General features: G+C 40.2%; 1 protein-coding gene across 9 annotated transcripts in view; it reads right to left on the bottom strand.

Annotated features, from left to right (window-relative positions):
- ULK4 (unc-51 like kinase 4) overlaps nucleotides 1–21,252 on the bottom strand; it is a 228,745-nt gene that overhangs the window by 715 nt on the left and 206,778 nt on the right. For 4 of the 9 annotated variants that reach the window (XR_003540279.2, XR_005566123.1, XR_005566122.1 and 1 more), the window contains exons 36-37: nucleotides 2,619–2,707; nucleotides 1,062–1,232 (exon numbers count right to left, since the gene is read on the bottom strand). Coding sequence is in view for 4 of the 9 variants with exons in the window: in XM_027718939.2 (XP_027574740.2) it covers nucleotides 2,619–2,707 (89 nt within the window). In the remaining 5 variants the exon portion in view is untranslated. Of the gene's footprint in view, nucleotides 1–1,061; nucleotides 1,233–2,618; nucleotides 2,708–14,992; nucleotides 15,393–21,252 lie in introns of those variants that run through there. The other 5 variants (XM_027718939.2, XM_027718940.2, XM_027718941.2 and 2 more) reach the window with 3 other exon arrangements.

Below are 21,252 nucleotides of genomic sequence, written 5' to 3'. Positions count from 1 at the left end.
TTTTCACACATACAGCTCTCTTACTGCAGCGCTGCTCTGCACAGGTAGGCAGTTCCACTCCAGGTGTTTCCCACCTCCTGCAAGGAGGATGGACTGCCCCTCCACCCACAGCACTGCAGGCTTGAGATCAAATGGTGGGGCCCTTTGCTTCCTCACCTAAGGTTTTAGTATATGTATTTTGCCAAATTTTTCCTTCTGGAAACACCTTTTTTTCCTAGCATTGGAACCGAGGCTCTAACACAATACTGCTTGTCCACAGAAACATGTCTTTTAAGTTTTTATAGATTCCCATCCCCCATCTTTAGCTTAGAAAGGACAGCAGCAGATCAGTCTGCAACTCCCCTGGTTGCTGCTAATGACAATACCTACTGATGCTACTCCACACTTTGGGGAATGCAGAGCTAGCCAGGAAATCCAAATGATCAGTTCACACTATGTAAGCCAATGCCTTAAGGAGCAGCAGTTTAAATCAGAAAATTCAGTTATCTGAAACAAATTCATCTTGGCAACTGTCTTCACTGAGAAATGGCTACAAGCCCACATTTTCAAGTGTAGATTTTATTCCAGGTGGTTACTAAGCAAAATGGGTTGGTTTTGTCACTCTTAAAACTACCTGTTGCAACTAGCTGAGGATGCATCACAGAGATAGAGTTTGACAATCCATGGCTGCTACAGGGCAACAGGGGAGCACCAAAAGCAGCTGCAATTCAAGCAGTGCCCTCCTCTTGGCATGTGACTTGGCTGGAATCTCCCTTCTGACACATAGGAAGAGTGAGAGATTAGAAACCTGTCTGTAAGAAATGAGCAAAGCAAAACCACTCCTCAATCAATTCAACTCAGTGGTAATATGTGAGTGGAAGGGCCTGGGAGCTTAGTATACTCAGGATGGCTTATATCCAGGATCTTTGTTGTAGCCTTCTCTAAAACATTTCCAATTCTGCATGAGATACAGGGAGGCTCCTTAACCAGGTTCAAAGCACAGGTGAGGAGATCAAGTTTATTAGGTCACAAGGAAACATGGCAACATAAGAGAATCTGAAGAGAATGCAAAATATCCATACCCTCCATAAAAAAATGGCCATTTAACTAAGTCTGATAAAGCTTGCTAACTCCAGGCTTCTCCTGCTTGTCTGTTGCCAATTTATCCATGTCTGAGTCCATTACAGCCCCAAGATCCAGGCTGTAATGGTCTTGGTCTCTTCTGGAGGCAAATGGATAGGGGCATGTGTTCCCTAAAGAAGGGGAGGAGGGGAAATGAAATCAGTGAATTCTCAGTGCAGGAGCTCAGCACAGCAGAGGAACTTGGCTCACTCTAATGTATCAAAACACTTCTCAATGGCATCAGCCAGAATTTCATCTACTGAGCATCTTGTGTTAAATAAGAGTGAGTGCTGTTTATTTGGACTCTGTAGCATGTGGGTTTCTGCATACAGAAATGTATAGACTCTAACAGACTATTGAGGAAGCCAGAAAAGCAGACTCAAAGACAGCGATGTGCACTAGACAGTCTAGTGCATCTAATGCTGGAATGCTACAAAACAGAATGAAAGCTGGTTCTAACAGAAGAAAACCCATCTTCCTCCATTATCATCTTCAGTGGTGGTGCCTGTGTCTCCCTTGGGGTGAGCTGATGCTTTATTTCAGATAGATAATTTAATGTGTCATACAAAAACCTGTGAGTCAGCAGCTGAGTGTGTGAGAGGGATACTGACTGTTCTCAACAGATTTGGTTAGTCCTCAGTGTGCATCTCCTTACACTCAGCACATCCCAGTATTTCCTCTCCACATGTGCTCACAGCCCTCCTTCCTTCCAACACAGAGTACACACTGACACAATGTCCAGGAGCCAATTTTCCCAAAAGCCTGCATTTGGGAGCACAAAGGGCACTGAAAGGATTACCTTAGTGCTTCAAAATCTGACTTACAAACTACAACTTCTCTATGAATTTTAGTCCAACCAGGAGCGCAGTGAAGCCTAACAGTCCATAGCAGAAGTGTAAAATTTGTTTTGAGGGGCAGAGAACAGTCATTCATTCATTCATATGTCCACAGGGGATTAGATGAGGCAAAGTCTATGGGAGATGAGCTAAGGTTTGGCCAGCTTGTTGGGACTAGCACCTCTGTTCATGCAGAGAAGGCCACGGCATTCCCCTAAGTCTCGTGCCTTCTCGGAGATGCCACAGGTATTCTTAAACAAAAGCAGTTTTGTTCCTCAGCCTTACGTCTTAAAGGAATCAGCTTGCAAGTGCACCAAACACAGTCACCTTAAAACAGGGCATCCAGCCAAGAACCACTGACAGGTATCCGGTTATAGAAACCAAGTGTTTGGAATAAAATAATAAATTTATAAAAACAAGCAAGCTGCAAAATCACCAAGGCACACCCACGGAGCTGGACCGGGCCGCACACTGCGGCTCAACCCAGCTGGGGATCAAAGGATCAAAGCATGCCATAAGTGCTGAATGAGAGCACTTTGGAGGAGAGAGTGCGGGGAGGGGGCAGGGACAGAAACCTGAGAAGCTCATAGTGCACAGAATTACAGGAGAAGACCATCGCAGACAAAAGAGGAGGGGAGCACTCTCAGCCCTGGAAATTCCTGGAAGCCTGAGGGAACTCACCTGGCAGTTTGGGCCAGGCTCTCTAGAGTTTGGATAAGAGCATTGCCATCATTCTTCAGGCTCTCCAAGTGCTTCTTGTTTGAAGTTATCTGGAACAAAAAGAAAGAACTGTTATCAAAGGCTTAGCAAAAGATTCCTCTCTGTCATTTTTTGAGGGATAGGGGAGAGGGAAACAAGTTACAGCATTTATTACAATTGTAAATGGAATGTGACATTAAAGAGACCCAAGAAAAAAATCCCTTCTACTGAATAGGACTGAATTTTAGGCAGAGACCAGCTAAGATGTCTTGGTTGAACAATATTCAGCCATGTTCTGAGTCCCAGTATGTGTGCAAATTCACACATTGGTCTGCCAATCCTGATTTTGTCCTTAGTATCAATGCAAATACAAGCCTCATTTTAGTCTGAATCCCAGGGAGATCCTCCGGAGGCAGTCATTTTCATTTCTCATTTCAGGGAAAAAAATAACCAAGCTTCCACCAGAGTTCAGATCAGGATGTGTGGGGTTTCTCTGAGAGAAGCCAGGTTAAAATCACTGTGAAGTTAACAATTGTATATTGAAATTTTTCTTGCCATCTCATCCGTCAATACGAGTATTACTTGCACAGGACTGTCATCTTCAGAGCAGGGGGCTGAGTGACCAAAGCTATGTGCCCTTTTTGCATCAAATGAATCCTGATTATAGCTGATTTTGCTTCTGGTGTGGTTTATTACACTAATCTGTAACGACTGGCTTATTGTTTCTCCAGCCTTAAGAAGCAGAACTACACAGCTCCAAACGGCCACACATTTCCTGACAGTTAAGCAGGTGAATGGGAAGGTCACAAGGGACATGACATGAAGCCACAAGCGCTGTAGCTCAAATAGATACTAGTGACTTGGCAGCTTGCTGAAGAAGCTCTTGTATCTCAAAAAAATCACTGAAAAAAATGGTTTGCGTGTCAGCTCCTGCTTGCAAAGGTAAATAAATCTTGGCTGGAGACAAAGGAGAAGGGGAGGACCAGAGCAGCTGATTATTTTGATACTGAAGGAGCTAATGCTTGAAACGATGACTCCAAATCTCAAAATCTGGCAAGGACTTTTAAGTTTTAGCATGCTGCTTCTGGCCCTGTTTACCATTGATCAAGCATCTGGGCAATATGCCTTCACATCTCCCTCTTAAATCACAACAGAAGCTGTATTTACAGCTGCCATCCCACCATAATTTATCAGCAGTGATTCTGCAACAACAGTGTCACTACATCTATAATCATAACATCCTGTAGTTTAGCAGTTACAGGGAACAGGGAGCTGCCTGAAGTAAAGTAAAACATATCCTGTGTGTTGGAAAAAAACAGTGATGCCATTACCTAAGCACAAATCATTGGTAAATCCTGATTACAGGTTATTAAACCTTTTTACTATCTTGAGGTTTATATCTGACTCTCTCAGTTTATATTTCAGTAATCCACTCTTCCGTATTTATTACCTGTTAGACACAGAAAACGTTTTGTTATCTGGGTTCTGAATGTGAGAACACCACCACGCATAATAGGAGCAATACAAGGAGAAAAATGCTTTCACCACAAGAAGTTGCTTTCTGTTCCTAAAGAGTGCTCATGCCTCTACCAAACATTTCCCTACAATTTCTGCAACTCAGTAGCCACTGCCACATTCTCTGCACTTGCCACATTTGTGCCACTTGTTTATCCTGCACACTTAAAAAAACCACAGGTCATGGGAGAAGGAAAGTCACTGGGACTGAATCATGCTCCATAAAACCACGCGGTCAACAAAGGTTACAGTTATCTCTCATTCTACTACATCCTAATTCTTGGGTGCTGACATCTGTACAACCCTCATAGTCTCTTCACAAAATAGCCAATGGCATCATACACAGAACATTCAAAATATACTCAACTATAAAATCTGGTAAAAAGAAGAAGGTTTAATTCTGAAATGATCTATTTCCAAAAATAACTTAGTCCAACTCAGTCATAGCGTCTGACTATAACCTTGCCCATGTAGCAGCATGCCTCATGTCACTATTAAGAAAACATTTCTGTGCATACAATGCACTCGAATGGAAAGGATTAAAATGGCTTTATATGCACAAAAATTGTAACAGATAGAAACAGAAATACCCATGAGATCATCTACCCCACCTCTCTGTTAGACTTCACTGTTCAGAGAAGCTTTCAGCCACAAGCAATGGGCTTCTGCAGTAACTACCCATAGGGGCTACTCCCATCTGACAAAATGCTTCAGTAAGACCTTTTCAGCAGTAAAAGTGGTAGCACAAGGAGGGAAAAGATCAGCACAAGCTGCCTGCAGGTTAAAATCACTTAAATTAAGTCTAAACCAAATTTAGAACGCATTTTCTTGAGAGCATCAACTAACAGCTTCACACGAGCCAAGGGGTGTTGGCAAAGAACTGGCCTGCCAGACAGCAGTGCCACTTATACCCACAGAGAACTTGCACAGACAAAACAGGGCTGCACAGGTTTACGCGGGCAGCTGGGGTTTCCAATCTGCTCTCCATCACCAGTGCCCAGAAAACTGCTTCCTATCCACCACCAGGCATCCGCTCCGTGGGCCTGGGAGAGGACCAGCTCTATGGCAGCAGGAAAACTGCAGGTTGAATACAGGGTGAGCTGTCAGCAGCCATCTCAACCACAGCTGCCTGTGGTTTTGTCATGACTCCCATGCTGTTACTGCTCTGACCGCTGGCATTTATTTGCCCTTTATCTCCGAGTGGTGGATCTGATTGCTCCTGAGCAATCGGAAGGTCTCTTGCATACGAGAGATTACATCCTGCTTCACATGAGCTCGTGAGAAATATTGTCTGAATCACTGTTCACTTACCCATGTTTCTTATTTAAACAGTGTTCCATTTTCATCTTAATTTTATTCCATATATTATACTACGTAATGATGGGCCATAAAACCATCATTCACCAAAATTTGAGAAATTAATGAATTTTTTACTTTGTTATCTTTTTCTTCTACCCAGCATTGCTCTGCCTTTTATCCACACCAGTCTTGTTCTCATTAATTTGGAATTTTAACAACTAGTTTAATGATCTCTTGTAATATTGCTGTTTGTTAGGACTGGCTACAACACAGATTCAATGACATAATCAATAGCTATTCCTTTAATTACAAATGTAATTAAATCTCAGTTTAGTTGCACACTCACTGCAATTTAACAAGAATGTCAAAATTACTCTTCTTTATTAAGACCACAACCATTCAGCAGTTTTCCTCTCTTCAGTCCTATTAAACAAGGATGAGCCGTAAGAAATGCAAGAAATAGTTGATATGTAAACTTCAGTGTTTCCTAAAATTTAAGAAAACTGTTCAGCTATTATGGTGCTGCTAAAGATGAGTGCAGGAAATGAAACAATACAAAACATCAGCTGGAATATTGACTTCACTAATAAATTGAGGAGTTTTGCATTCTTGTGCTAAGAAGGGATTTTTGTAATTCAAATTTCAAGAAAGCATAGAAATTTAGGGGACAATTATTTTTCTTAAGGTTGGTTTCATAATACTGAACTGCTTTCTCTGATTAGTCATAACTCACGCTTTGTAATTTACAACTCAGATAAATGACCTAAGCAGTAAACTACTTTCTCACCATTTTGAAGAGAAAGAAATGCTCCTTCTCTATTGAGGTTTCAAGTAACCCAAAAGCTTGATGTCTGTGACGTAAACTGAGAAATAATGGAAAAAGAAGGAGTTTTTTATTTGAAACTTCTTCTTGGCTGAGGAAAGGTTTTTGGGAGCATAGCTGCACCTTCAAGTGTTATCTTCTCAAATAAACAACTGCTGAGATGTTTACCATTTGCATGCTCAACAGATGCTTTTCTACAAGCCACCACCATGTCTGTATATACAGACACAAGCAAGACACCTCAAAATGCTCTTTCTCACAAACTGTTTTTTTCTCTTTCCCAAACACATCTATTTTAACCTCATAAAGTGATGCTTCCTTGCTTTTTCATAAATATTTAATACAATCAAGCTAATTACATTTGCAGGTACTCAGTTCTTGCTCAACTTTAGTGACACTGGCTGAGAGCACAGGTAACACAGGAGCTGCTATGGTTAATCAGAACCACCAGATGCTTCTAGGTCCATGTTGGCATCACTTAAATATTGACACATGCTGTTAATAAAGTATCACTTAGAGCCTGTTAGAGGCTTTTCTGTGAATGGAAATTGTATCTTTAGCTAATACTACAGTAAAACAAATCAGCAGTTTATTTTTTCTGTGGACTAACTGGGACCCTATGTAAGATATGAAACATAATTTTAAAATCTAAGTTTTCAGACTAAAAAAATGAAAGAATTAAGCACACTCCTGTTGCCCTCTAGACACTATTTCAAACAATGTCTTCATAGTAAGTGCTGTTCCTGCAATTTTAAATATGCATCTCAGACTTCTCATTCCTACTTCCATCTTTGACTGGCTGAAGGCACTGTCAGTAGGAGAGCCTTTCATCCCCAACCAAAGCTGCTGTTTCAAATGTCATCTAGGCTGGTGGTGACTGAAAGTTGATGGCTATTCACAGCTGCTTAGTGTGACCTTATTCCCATTTTTTAAGGAACAAATGTCACGAAATATAGTGGTGTCAAAAATATTGCTATAGCTGATGTGACAGCCCAGCAAATAAGTCAATGGGATGGTAACTTCAGAAATGAGGCACAATGCCTGGGTTGGAAGAGAAAACCTTCTAGTATTGTGACCCATCTTATGTCTATCCCAGGGCATTTAATGGTACTTTTCCTCCCAGGCTGTCAGTGCTGAGCTATTCACAAGCATTGCAGTAATCAAATAAATCATGTCACTTGGTTTGTCACTCACAACTCATGATGACATGGCCAGAAATATGCAGCCATTCCTTCTCAATGGAAGAGCACAATAACCAAGCAAATACTGCAAAGAGAGTCACTCAGATGAACTAAAACCAACAGATCCATTGGCTGTGGACTTACTGAATATAAGCATTTATTTCATTATAGGTTGCTCTCCAAACATATACACTAAGCTAGCAGTGCCTGGAGGAAGTATAACAAACGAACTCCTCACTTCCCACGACAGATCAAGTGGATCTGTCACTTCTGTAGGCCTGCACATTTACTCTTACAAAGTAACATAGAGTAATGTTAACCTCTGCATAATGAAGGGCCAGACCCAATAAAGAATTTGGAGCCTATAAACTGGAGGCTGTAATGATTATGTTTTAATCATCAAACCTCAGAGAGGAATCCCAAGCAGAGACTGAGACACTCGGACAATGCACGGGGAGTGCGTAGTTGCCAAAGGGCAGGGAAAGCTGCCTGCTGAGAGTGAAGTTACCCAAATTCGCTCTCCTTTTTGGAGCTCAGATTGCTAACATAGCAAACGAAAACTCACAGTCCAGACAGCAGAGATCACAACTCCAAGCCTTTTCTCAGGCTTGGAGGCCCCTGTGCAGCTGGTTACGGGCCCCTGTGCTGTCCCGTAGTCCTCTCCCCTTTTCTAGGCAAGTGAAGGTCACATCTTTGTTGCTGCAGCACCGTTTCCACTGGATGGACAGAGGCAGGGAGGTTTGGATGGTTCCCATGCAGGGAGTGAATAACACTGGGACTTGGCAGGGAGGCAAGAGGCAACACGGCTCTGCAGGTTGGAGAAGTTAAACATGAACTCTCATTTAGCAGGGAAGCAGTCTAGTATTAGGTCAATTTTATATCTGTGGTAGAAATTTTCTAAAAGATAATTTAGAAACTAGAACCAGCAACAAAATTCCCAGATAGATACATTGGTCTTTTGTGAGGTGTTTAATCTGACATTGGTTAGACGTGCTCTCAGCAGGTACATGGGATAGGACCCTTTAAAGTGCTAAGGCACAGTCCATTTACAGGTTGTTCAGTGAAAATTAATGGTAATTCTTGCCAGGCTATGCTAGTGTAGGACAGTGTGCTCACAGGATGGTCACAAGTTATTTTTGCTCTCCATAATGTATGACAGCTCGTTCTAAAAGGGTAAAAACCTTCCTGGCATTGCCTCCTTGCTCTACTCTCTTTTCTACACATGGTTCAGCTGGAGAGAGACACAGAATATGTGTGTGGGAAGAACAAATCAAGTAGGACAAGTTATATTTATGTTACTAATTCCCAACTCATTTGAACAGGCCTGAGCAATGCTGCTGGACCATAAAAACAAGCAATGAAAGTTACAAAAGCATGAGTGTTCCAGGTGTGCTTTGGCAAGCACACTGCAGTCCGGGATTGCAGACACCCAATTACAAAGATTTTGTGGCCTTCAGATCCTGCAAATACATGTGAAAACAAGCAGGTATCTGTGACCAAAAAAAAAAACCCAAAAGAAAACACACACTACATCAGACAGCGTAGCTCTGATTTTAGAGTTCAAAAATCTTTTTTTTTTCCTTTTTATGGATAAAATTCTTGTTGCACTGAAGTCAGCAGCAAACTCCTTTTGATTTTGATAAGGCTAAGATTTCATTCCATGTGTTTTGTTTTCTTCTAATTTGTATATGTGTAGGCAGGTTTATTCTAAGTTCAAAGCAATTCCTACCGGTAACTTGGAACCGTACCAGTTTCCCGGCAGTCTGAAAGCCACACTGTCTCGAGGACTATTCACAGAGAGACAAGGAATGTCTCCCACATGCTACATAATTGTTAATTGATTTTGGATGTTTCTTGACAACTTCCACTTTGAGGCTATTCTCTGCCCTTCAGCATATACATTTTGCACACAGAGACATGCTCTGTGATTGTTGTAAAACTGTAAAATTACCAACTCTAAGGGGCATTGTCTGAGCATAAGTGAAGACCTGTAAAACCGCAGGGTAATTATTGAACAGAAGACTGCTCTCTGTCTTGATTTTTTTAAATTTGGTTTTATTGCAGGTAGTGTTCTCAGCTCACTTTCAGGAATTTAAGATGTCTTTATAATCCAGAAAATATCCATTATTGCAGTTTCCACTCTCTGTCATGAGGCGAAAATATCTGACTTAAGAGAACTGGATAGGGCAACCTCTTCACATCCATTATATAACCAGCTGACCACAACAACTTCAGGAGTCCTGTCTGGCAAAACGTGTCTCAAAGGTACTACAGGAGACTTCCACACAGGGTTGCAGTGTTGACAAGTTATGCATGTTCATAAGCCAGCCCAACATCAATATAACATAAAAATAACCACTTGCCACCCTGTTGCTGGTGATCTCATCCACAAGCACAGGTTCCTCTGTCACCTGTGTGTCAATAACTCCCCTGAGGTACCACTTCAGAGTAGTTTCACTCTCTGTCCAGACCATGATCCCAGCTACCTCAAACATCAGCTGTAGCTAAATAGGGTCACATACCAAGCTGACACAAAACTTGCAAGCCCCTGGGATCCCTCTTTCACGGCTCCCAGGCAGTTTGCCTGTCCTCACCTTGCTGGATCTGATGAGACCATCATCCCCCAGGTACATCTTACCCTGATGGTCTCTTGTGACTTCCTCCTTACAAAAGGAACAGGGAAATCCACTGGAATAATTTTTTATTGCCACAGTTCATATCCTACATTTATGTTCCTTTAGAAGCTGTTACAGAGGTTCCTGCTTGTTTTGGACCAAAAAATCTAAAAGCAGTTATAAACAAACACTAAAACAGATTCTTTCCTTATCTAGACTTCCCCTCAAGTTCATCATTCTCTGAATCTCTCATATTGAAATATCCTTCATAATTTTTCTTTCTCTTAATCAGCTTTTCTCCTAAAATTTCTTTTCTCCTAAAGTTTCTGACAAGTAACTCCCAATACCTCTTAAATGTTGATTCCCATAACTCTTTTTCCAGTGACATTATCTTTTATGACCTAATTAGTTTGTTTTGAGTTACATTAAACTTTCATTAATGTGCTCCATGGGTTAGGGATGGTCTTCCTTTTATGCACATTTTCTTTTCATGTTTATCTAGTACTGCTGAACCTAAATCTTTCCTAACATATTTCTTGCTATGACAATTCATGTAATTCCAAACATTTACACATTTGTAAGGGTAAGAATTATTACCACAGGTAGCTCATCTTCTTGCTATTAGGAAAGTCAGTGACACCCAGAGCATACTGGAAAGTGCTTACCTTTAAATGGTAATTACCATACAAAAGAAGTATGCAAGCAAATTTTCAATTTAATAAATGCTGTTATATCTAAGGACACAAAACCTTGAGCAGCCATGCAGTGATGCTCAGGTGAAGTTGGCAAACCCCTAGGAATGGTCAAGAAGTTGTAGTTTACTGAGGAATTTTAGATTTAAAGGATACAGCCTCCAAAAAATAACATCTCCAACCTGACATTGTTTCTTGTCCTGCTTTAAAATGTTCCTCATAAAAATAGAAGACAGAGTGATGTGCAGGGATGCTGTCCAAGTTGTCCTTTTACAGATCCACTGGTGCAATACAAGTCTGATCAAGTATGTAAAATCCATAACTTCCCCTGAGTAGAACGTTTATATGGCATTTATCAACTTCTATGGAGGATGAAACAAAATTAGAAGGCTCATGCTCCTCATGCTCACATTGGTCATAATCTGGACTCAAACACAAGATTCCAACTAAAAATCTCTACAATTTGGCTTAATGAATTGGATTTATCATTCCAAGAAAAGCGGGAATATGATGAGTTAAATTAAGAACTAACACAGATTACGAAAAATACATCCTTAAAGAATAAAAAAAAGCAGCAAAATCTTGTTAGAAAAATCATGATGAACTATGATTTTGATTAAAGCATCAAACATTAGTTCCTTTCTACTCCTTATCGACTTGGTTTCTATGGACACATAAAACTTGGACATAGAACTCTTGAGGTTTTCCTTATGCACCAAACAGGGATAGTCTTGCATATACTGGGGGAAAAAAAAAGATACAAAAAATGCTCTGAAGATTTTTTTTATTGGAGGGAAAAAAGGATCAGTATATTTATGCTTTATGTAAAATGCAACTAGGAATGTAAATGACTGAACAGGGATATAAGTCTATAAAACACCAATTTCTGAGGAAAATTTGGCTTTATGTAATGGTTCAATTTCCATAAAATTGTAAAAACTGTCATAAAAACAAATGGACTTCCGAAATCGATGCTTGCTTATTGTCATGTGACAGATGGCTCTGGCTGCCTGACAGAGAGCAAACAGCCACCTAGTTGCTCCTCACTGACCTCAGAGAGAATAATTTTGGTCTGCTCACTTTTTTATTTAACAAGCCCAGTTGCATTTAGGTATCTTTACAGCAGCTAGTAAGTCATCCATGCATAATTACATAGAGGAGGTCAAAAGGAAGTAATAGTGATGAGCCCAACAGATGACACAGCTCGGCAATCCCAATAGTATTTCCCATAGTATTGCACTATGTGAAATTACAGTGCACTGAAACACCAAATGAGTCTGGCAATACTTTTGTGCCCACAGAAACAATGAATTAGGACTCTATAATGAAAACAACAGTGATAGTCATTGGGAATGATACTGCCCTCGAATTATGAATCAAATAAACAGGTTGCAGGTTTCAGAACTGCCAGTTTCACTGTACAACCCGAAGCAAAACATCTGTCTGTGTGAAGAGAACATATTTCTCATTGCTGACCACGGCAGTACTGCTTTTTTAGACAGCTCCTGTATCTATTCATAATCGTACTGGGCTCCCAATACCCAAATACCAGCACAGTGATAATCACTGGGGGGTGGCTCAAAAAGTAAACACATTCCAAACAAGTGGGTAAGTACCTTCCTCAGGAACGTGAGTCCACAGTATGCCAGCCACTGGAATAAAGACTCTTCATTCTTGCTGCTTTCCAAAATTAAGAGCAGATCCCATATTTGTTTCTCTCCCCTCCCCCATCAGTGTCATTAAAGAGCAACCATTGCAGATTGAAAACAATCATCAACCAAAATACCAGCCCAAATCTGCACTTAACACAGACACATATATACTTACAGACTTACACTACTTATTCCAAATAAACATAGTAAGATTTAACACAGAATGAATGATTCAATAGGCCAAGTTGTGAGTAAGCATTCACAGTTACTTCAGAGGTCATCCTCCCTCACTCCATCTCACACTGCAGATAACCACAAGTTGTCAGTACGTTCAGGTTTTGGTTTTCAACACTTGCCTTTTCATTAAGTTGTGTTTGGACTCCACATGCTTCAACCTCTATGAGCCCCAGCTGATCTAGTGACATCAAGAAACTAGTGATTTGATAATTTCACATCGATTTTCCTCTCTCTACCTTAACTCACACTTGGTTTACTATCAGTTTTACTGAGGACTGTCAGGAAGAGGTTCCTGGGGTAGCTTTCCTAAGCTTTTATCATTTCATTGAGTTGTAGCTCCTGGCAGCCTGTCTATAAGAGAAACTCTTGCAGCTGTCTCCAACATAATACCATCTTATTGTCCTTTATAATAGTATTTCAAAATACAGATGAATGTAAGCACTTCAGAGTTTTTTCACTGTGACTGCAAAAACAAAGGGGCTTTAAGACAAGGTTGAATGATTTATGGCAGAAACTTGCAAAGAGAAGACAAATCACCTTTTTCTCTCAACACAGGGCTGTACAGTCATTTTCATCTTTTATCAACTGCCATTTTCACACATGCATGAAGTGCTCTTATTATGCTAGGGAGCAAAAGGGATCACAATCTTCAACCTGGCAGTCTTCTATCAACAATAGAAGAAAAATATACAAAGACCTTGAGTCCAACATGATGTCACTAACTGGTGGCATGAATGGCAACATATTGCTTTTCTGTTAATAAGGGAAGTCAGGGAATACCAATGCTCATTTTATTTGAGGATAAACTCAAGTAGCTGGTAACTCATGCCCGACAGTATAAAAAGAAGGGTGATGTATAACAATTCTACATAATACTTGACAGCAGATGGAGAGAGGGGAGTAAGACTTGTTTGTGCATGTGGTGGGGGCATGAGAAGGACAATTTTGTCCCAGTGCAACTGCCCAGCTGTGATCACCAAAGTGACACAAAGCAAGGAAGAACATATCACAGTGTCAAAAACCAAATGTAGAAGTTATAAAATATGTGTTTAAATTGTTGATCCTTTTCACGTAGAAGGCTCTGTCTGACAGTGTTACCACAGATACTGCAGCTTATCTTTTCCATTGAGTAGTTAAACAAATTTTAGCTAAATTAGAATAACACAATTAAGTAAAGAGTCAAACAATCACAAGTACTTGAGCTAAAGCAGTTTAAGAAATTATCAACTTAGCTAGAATGTGAAACCTGCACTCACTGAATGGCAGTGTTATGTGGGCTGGCTTGAACCACCACTGTTGGTGATTTACACCAATCTGTTTTACTCCATGCTGTAAAAGACTGGGGAGCCCAGAAAGTTAGCTGTGTTATCTCAGGAGAGCAGCATTAATTTCCAACAGAGCAAGCAACAGCTTTCTCAACTCCTTTGCCTTGATGGCATTGTGATGGATGTCCTAATTTTAAAAGCTCACTAAATGTTAAACTTCCAAGCAAGAAATTGATATCAAAGGATAGTTGCTAGCACTATTATTTTTTAATGCGTCCTTATTTTTAGAAAACGTGTTTGAATTGAGATTAGTTACATCATCAATTATGTTGTCCAAAGGGGTTTTGTTGGGTTTAGTTGCTGTGGTTAAAAAAAAATTAAAAAAAATCACTGCCTCAACTGTTTGATCCATTTCATTGCCAGCGGTTCCTGTCCCCAAAACAGGAAGGGGAGAATAAGATCCCTGTTTTCATCTCACTTGCTCTTGTTCACAACTTAGCTTGAACAGCCAATGAAGGTGGGCCTGCATGAATGCTGGGATCAGACAGGTTTCCAGGTCTGTTCAGTGGGGACAGCAGAGAGGCAGGACAGCAAAGGGAGGGGTGGCAGACCAGGCAGCGCTGCAGACTCCACTGCAGCCAGCATCTCAGAGCCTTTAGCATGAGCTCCCAGACTTTTATCATTAAAAGGTGGAGACAAAGAGGTGAAAAGCTGAAAAGAAAATTTTCAGCAAAGAAGTCTACAGAAAAGGCGGAGTCTGTCGCATAAACACAAAATCTGCTGAATTTCCAAAGAAGAAATCCTTTTTCCTATAGGAAGTAAAAAATTTAATTTGTATCAGAGAGCATTCTCTGGAAGCAAAACTGACTGTTCCTCTTTGTAACTCTCTAACACAGCAGAGACTGACCTTTGCATCCTCATTTTGATGTTTATCTTGAACAAACAGCCTAGAAGTCAATGTCTACTGAGAAAAAATTAGGGAAGTGACTTTTCTCTAAAAGTGCAGAGCAAGTCCTAGGGAAAACATTTATTAAATATGAGTCCAGCAGCTGTGGCTGAATGTTAACCAGCTTTGTGATGCCATGTTTATCTGGCTATGAAATGACTGCTGAGACAGGTTAAACTTCAACCTTGAAATATACGATTCAGTCTTCCAGGGGGAGGAGAACAAACATTTTATTTTATAGGTGCTTCTGCTTTTTGCTTTTATCTCGTGGGTGAATGTAGCGTTCAAGGAATGGATATGACTGACTAAAGGCAACGCTATTGAATGCAAGGGTTCCCACAAACTGTGCCCACACAGATGGGCAGCGAACTTGACACCCAGCTTACAGCACCTCCCCTTGTGCAGTCCTGGCTTCAGTTGAACAGACAGTTGTATGGAACTGTGTACAAACCGGCTACCGGCAACCCAGCTTTCAGGTATGATCTGATCAGGCTGTGAACTGGGTATTTTTTCCTCTCATTTTTTCTTTGACTATGGGGAAAAAAATCAAAAAGTACTATTATCACACAGAGGTATTCATAATAAATATGCACAGGTTAAAAATAAAGCATTTTTAACTCTATAAAGCACTTCATTTTCTTTTAGAGGTTTCAAGTTTAAACTCCTCAGATATTTTTGATGATGAGCAGCTAATTACATCAGTGTTTTGCAATTGCCATTGCACAACTCCCATGAACAAGGTGTGCCTTAAAATTAGATGTTGCAGCCCTTACACTTAACCTGATTAGGTCAATAATTTAAATATTAACACAGTTATGGAAACGAAGGCAGACAGATTCTTGTTAAACAGGAAGTCACTACATACTCTTACATTGTATTCTTTTAAAACCACAATGTTTTCAGATGCAGAATGAGCACCTGGATGTCTGCCACAACATTCTGTCTTTTGCTCCTATACCCACGATGGCCGTCAATCTTACAACTTTGTCCTCCAGGACAAGGCAACTGAGTCACAGTGCAAACTTAATCACGTCACAACACAAAGCTGATGTGATGATCTCATTACTGTTCCAGGAAAAGGAATAAACTCAATTACTATTGACACCAGCAAATCCAGCTTTCAGCAAAGACCTATGAAGGCCCTGACCACATAACAGAGAGAACAAGTAGCATGAGTGGCACTCTATTAAGGAAACTACTATTGTAAGCGAGATAGTGACAATGAGATTTTAAAGAAAGTCTCAGTGCTTTGTCAGAGGATTTTTGAATTTTAAAGGAGATTTGAAGTTCAGCCAAATCTATGATCCTTTTTTTGGTAAGGTTAAGGTACCTGGAAGTTACCTTTATGTGAGGATAAAAATAATTTTTTACATTAAAGAGAGATTTATTGTACTATTTCAAGCACTCAACCCAATCTGAATTGGCTAGGAGGTTAATTTTGAAGATCTTCACCCTTTTTTTAATACTGTATTTGGATTACCCTTTAGCATAGTATCAGACATGCAGAAACAAAATCTAAAATGACTAAATCTAACTTAAAAAGAATACCTGTCTGATCAAAGCCCCTAGCTCACCTGTGTTGCTTTTTTTGGTTTGTGTATTTTTGTAAAATTAACTAGCAGGAAAAGTCTTATCTTCTAAGAGTTGCACTTAAAACTGATTGCTTATAAAGATTTGAAGAATGATTGAGATTATCATTCTAAAACAGCACCCAGGGGAACCGGGTGGATCAAGGGATTGCTAATGAGATATTGAGTCTTTCACATCTAAACTGCTGATTTAAATTCAATCCAACACAAAGATCCCCCAACAGGTGGACATTTGATGATTTGTAAAAAATGAGGTAATGTTCTCACACTATTCTTAGAAGATACACCTTTTAAGAGCACTAGAGCATTGAACTGCCAGGAAAATCGTCCCTCTTTGCAATGAAACCAAGGAATGAATTGACAATGAAACAATTTATATTAACTATTATCCCTCAATACAGCAATATAAAAAAAAGTCAAAGCCTTTCTGGATGAAGTTTACTTTCCCCAACCTGTTTAAAATAAGAGTTTCAGCCTCTAAGACTACTACAGTAAATTCAAATTAAACATTTTAGTAAGGTAAAAATTACTATTTAAGTTCCAGAGTAGCTATATTGCGCTTTAATGACTTATAATTTACAGAAAGAGCAGTGGTAGATGTTAATGAGTGACTCAGACTACTTTCTATTATGCTTTTCTGCAGGAGCAGTCATTATCACATGTCAGTTGCTCAGAACATAGCACTCTCTAGTTCTCCTTCTCATTTAATAAAAGCCAATTAATCATTTCCAATCATTTATGTGCTCAGTGAATTTAGAACCTAGTTTCACTCATAAATTACAGTAAATGTATCATTTTAATTAACTTACTAGTCATAGTTGTTCTACAGATGTTTTGTTTTGTTTGAACATACTTCAGCCTATGAACTATTTGCAACTCTTATTACTGTGATTCTCGATTCACTAATGGGATCTGTGACAGATCAACTGTTTGACATAGTATTGTTTCCCTGTGCTGACTACTGGGTCAGATTGAGTCCACCTCCTAGGTGTAAAACTCCTTGCTCTCGGTACCTGATATAACTATCTCAAACGGCTACCCTGCAAACTAAGCCCAGTCAGCTGACTGCCCACATGCAGACGGACTGACCTTTACCTGTGTATGAATCAGTGCGTTGGCCACACATTAATTGACATAGAAGGAATAGAGCCTGTTCCCCTTAAAGAGCTCTTTCCTTCCTCCCAGAAAGTACTCCTTTCACCCCATAATCCAAGTCCCTTCTCCCTGTAAGAACCTCCCTCACTTACCACACATGTGCACACGGGGAACCTGTCAGAGCTATCAGAGCAAGACCCAGCCATGCGCTGGGTGGCACTCCATGGAATGGGGAAGGTTAGATAAGTTCTTTTTTGCATCTTTCAAAGGATCCCTCTACTGAGTTCATTTCTCTACCAGGGAAAACAGCTTCTTCCTGTGCTATGTCCTAGGACAAATCCAGAGAGATTGCCCCTCGGAACAGGAAGAAACAATGTGGTCCCTTTAATTAATGGAAGCTGCTGATCATCCACAGATGTTTCCATCCATGGCACCATCAAAAAGCTAATGCAGGTTCTAAGATGACCCCTTTACAGCAGATATGCACAGCTGGCCAAAGCCACCAAACATCAGACAGGTTCCTCAGCAGAGGTAAAGAGGGACACCACAATGTGTGGAAAAGGGCAAAGAAGATACCATTTCCTCTCCTGCTAATCCTCTCTTACTTTCTTGTGCACTGCCTTCTGTATCCTGGTCATTCCAAACCCAGTTTGTCAGCCATCCCTCCACAGATGCCCATGAGCAGGTGCTGGAAATTTGTCCTAAGGGACAAAAGCCGGAAACTTAATTCATGACAGGGGTCACGTTCCTTCACATCATTAGAGGAGGTCACTGACACATGCACAGCCCCATCTCCCAAGACAGCCTGTGTGTAGAGACAGTGATACAAGAAGGCAACAACCACCACCATCGGTACTCTCAGAGTCCTTGAGGAAGCCCTGGATGTGGTCCTCTGAAATATGGTTGGTGAGAAGGATGAGACCCCCTTAGCAGATGCCAGGAAAAGAATCCATTCCAAAGATAAAAGTACTTGGCTACCACCTGTCCAGAAACTCAAGGTCTTGGGTCTGATTTCTGTAATCAAAGGAATGGATGATCCCCTGCCTTCCTATTGGGTTTTCATCTAGGTGCTGAGACAACACCAGCACTCGGTCTTATCTTCCCTGCCTAAACCTCCTCCTGCAGCTCCAGCTGTTCCCAGTCTCCACGCTGAACATTCATGATCAATCCTACAAGGCTTGGCAAGCACCAGAATGAACCAGACCCAGAGAGAAAAGGTATACATACAGAGCCCTCTTTTCTTGCATTTCCTGTGGATCTGTAAGAGGGGTGTCATTCTCTGCCAGAAGGCTGCTAACATGCTTCCTGATATCCTTCTACTTTTTCAAGCAGTAGATGTATGTACATGATCCAATTCCCCTCCCAAAGAAGTTGGATGTGTGATCAGAGAAACGTGCCTCAGGCCCAGTGGTCTCTCTGGACCAGACTTTACACTCTTTCTCCTGTCACTCAATACAGTGGGGTGGGTAAGGCAGGTACCTTTAGGCTCCAAAATACCTTGCACTGCATGACAGCTTGCCACAGACCTCCACCAACTCCTACTTTTCCTGTTGCTGCAGCACAAGGATTGGCACACACTTCCTCTACATCCCAGCACCTGTACTATGAGAAAAAGATACTTCCTTCCTATCAGGCCCAAACTTCCAAAAGGCTTCTATAAAGCGTATGTCATCTGATAGACCATTGTAACAATGACTGTTGGCTGACCTCAGCCAAAATTAAGAGCTCATGGCCATTACAGACACCGGGTAGCAGTCTACAAAAGGAGTTGACCAGCCACAGGAGAGCTCCTTACTAATTTCTGGCCTCGTGGACATTTTTCTTGGATCACTGTTCTGCAAGCCTCAAGGCCTGTATAATAGTTAGAAGGATTTTTCTCTATATACATTATTCAGTATTTATCATCACTGAATGTTATCTGCAATTCTGTCACCCATTCAATCAATATTTTGATTTCAATATTTTGCAACTCTTCACAATCAGCCTTAATTTTGAACAATTCTGTATCATAAAAAATCTTTGTCATAGCACTCTTTTTCCAGGTAATTTATGAATGCATTGCAGAGCAAAGATCCTGGTGGGCTTATGACAGTAATCTACATTTATGGTGCAATATTAGCCATTTGTCATTCGCTATTAATCTGTGAAAAGAACTTGTCTCTCATGGCAGCTTAGGTGCTCCAGGAAGTTCTACTGAGAAGCCTTAAGAAATGCCTTTTCAAACTCCCAGTCCACGATATAAACCGGGTTACAATTCTTCACATACTATTGACTCATGTGGAGAATCTGGATAAATATGACTTCCCTCCACAGACATTATATTGACTATTATGTAATTTGCTATATTTATCTTTCTGTTTACCCATCCTTTCCCTATTATCATTCCTAACAGTTCAGCCTTAGAGAAGTCAGAGTTAATTGTCAGAATGATCCCTGGAGCCCTTTTAAACATCTTAGTATAGATAATGGTTTATCTGATAAGTTGCATACCACAACTACAGGCTCAACAATTTCTTTGACAGTTACCATTGGGCCCAGTTGACCTGTTACTACTCACTTAATGAAATTGTTCCAAAATCTCTTTCTGTAACACCTTAAATGTTTTAGACAATTCTATATACCTAAAAACCAGATTGAGGTGATCAAACTGTGTGACTTAAAGACACAAAAATCAGAAGTCTGAAAAATGATCTTTGTGGTATAAGTACAAGATTTTCCTTCTTCTTGTCTTCAGAGAAATACTTTATGTGCCAGTCTAGAAAATGAAGTCATATGCAAAGATACAGTAGTTTCTCAAAACCTTTGTAAATAGTGATGAATGACTACCTTCATGGCAGATGATGTATGTTCATTTGATGAACTGACAAGCTATTAATGAGGACTATCCATAAGCAAGAAGAGTGGCATCTTTGTCTCTTATGAGACAAGTTTTTGAAAAGTACACACCTTGGATGACTGACCTTGCTAAATAACACATACTAGTCAACTTGGCAGAACACCACAAACAATAATCTAAATTACCACTATAGATTTCCAATGAGCTTTTCTTAGCACCGCAATATTTATGGACATAAACATTCTAAGATAGCTAGAATATTACACACAGTAAGAAGTCTTCTGATGGACCCCTCACGTGGAGGTAAGCTATCTCATCACTTTGAAATTATTTCCTATGATTTCCCTTGAAACATTTTCTGGATAAAGCTCCTGGAGATGAGACACTTGCTAATTGTGGCTGTCCTCTATCACATTTCTATCCAAAAATTTCACACCCCAGAGGGACTCTCCTCAAAACTGACACTCAGAGCAACATTCCTTGTACGGTGCAGTTTCTGAATTTGCTTATGAAAATGGAAATGAGAAAAGTATTCAAAGACCATGATCCCATGTATTTGTAGCATATATATAACAAGCACACAAATGTATCATAATAACATATCTAGTTCTGACTCTGAGAACAAATTATGGGTGTGTTTCTTCTCCTTTAATGTGAGCACCACCAGGAAGCACTTTTTAAAAGGATAACAAGGCAGTGAAAAGGACTCAGATTCACAAAAAAAGTCAAAAAAAGCAAAACCTTTCTTCATTTTCTAAATTAAACAAAAACTGCTAATAAAGACATAAGATAAATTGAATAATATTATTGTCATAGGACATGTCAGTGCAGCAAAGCTAAGACATGATAGCATTTCAATGATAAACAGAAA

Source organism: Pipra filicauda, unplaced genomic scaffold (genome assembly GCF_003945595.2).
Source record: "Pipra filicauda isolate LSUMZ 115617 unplaced genomic scaffold, ASM394559v2 scaffold62_size3274119_pilon, whole genome shotgun sequence".
NCBI lineage: Eukaryota > Metazoa > Chordata > Aves > Passeriformes > Pipridae > Pipra > Pipra filicauda.
This window is presented reverse-complemented; position numbering and strand designations above follow the sequence as displayed.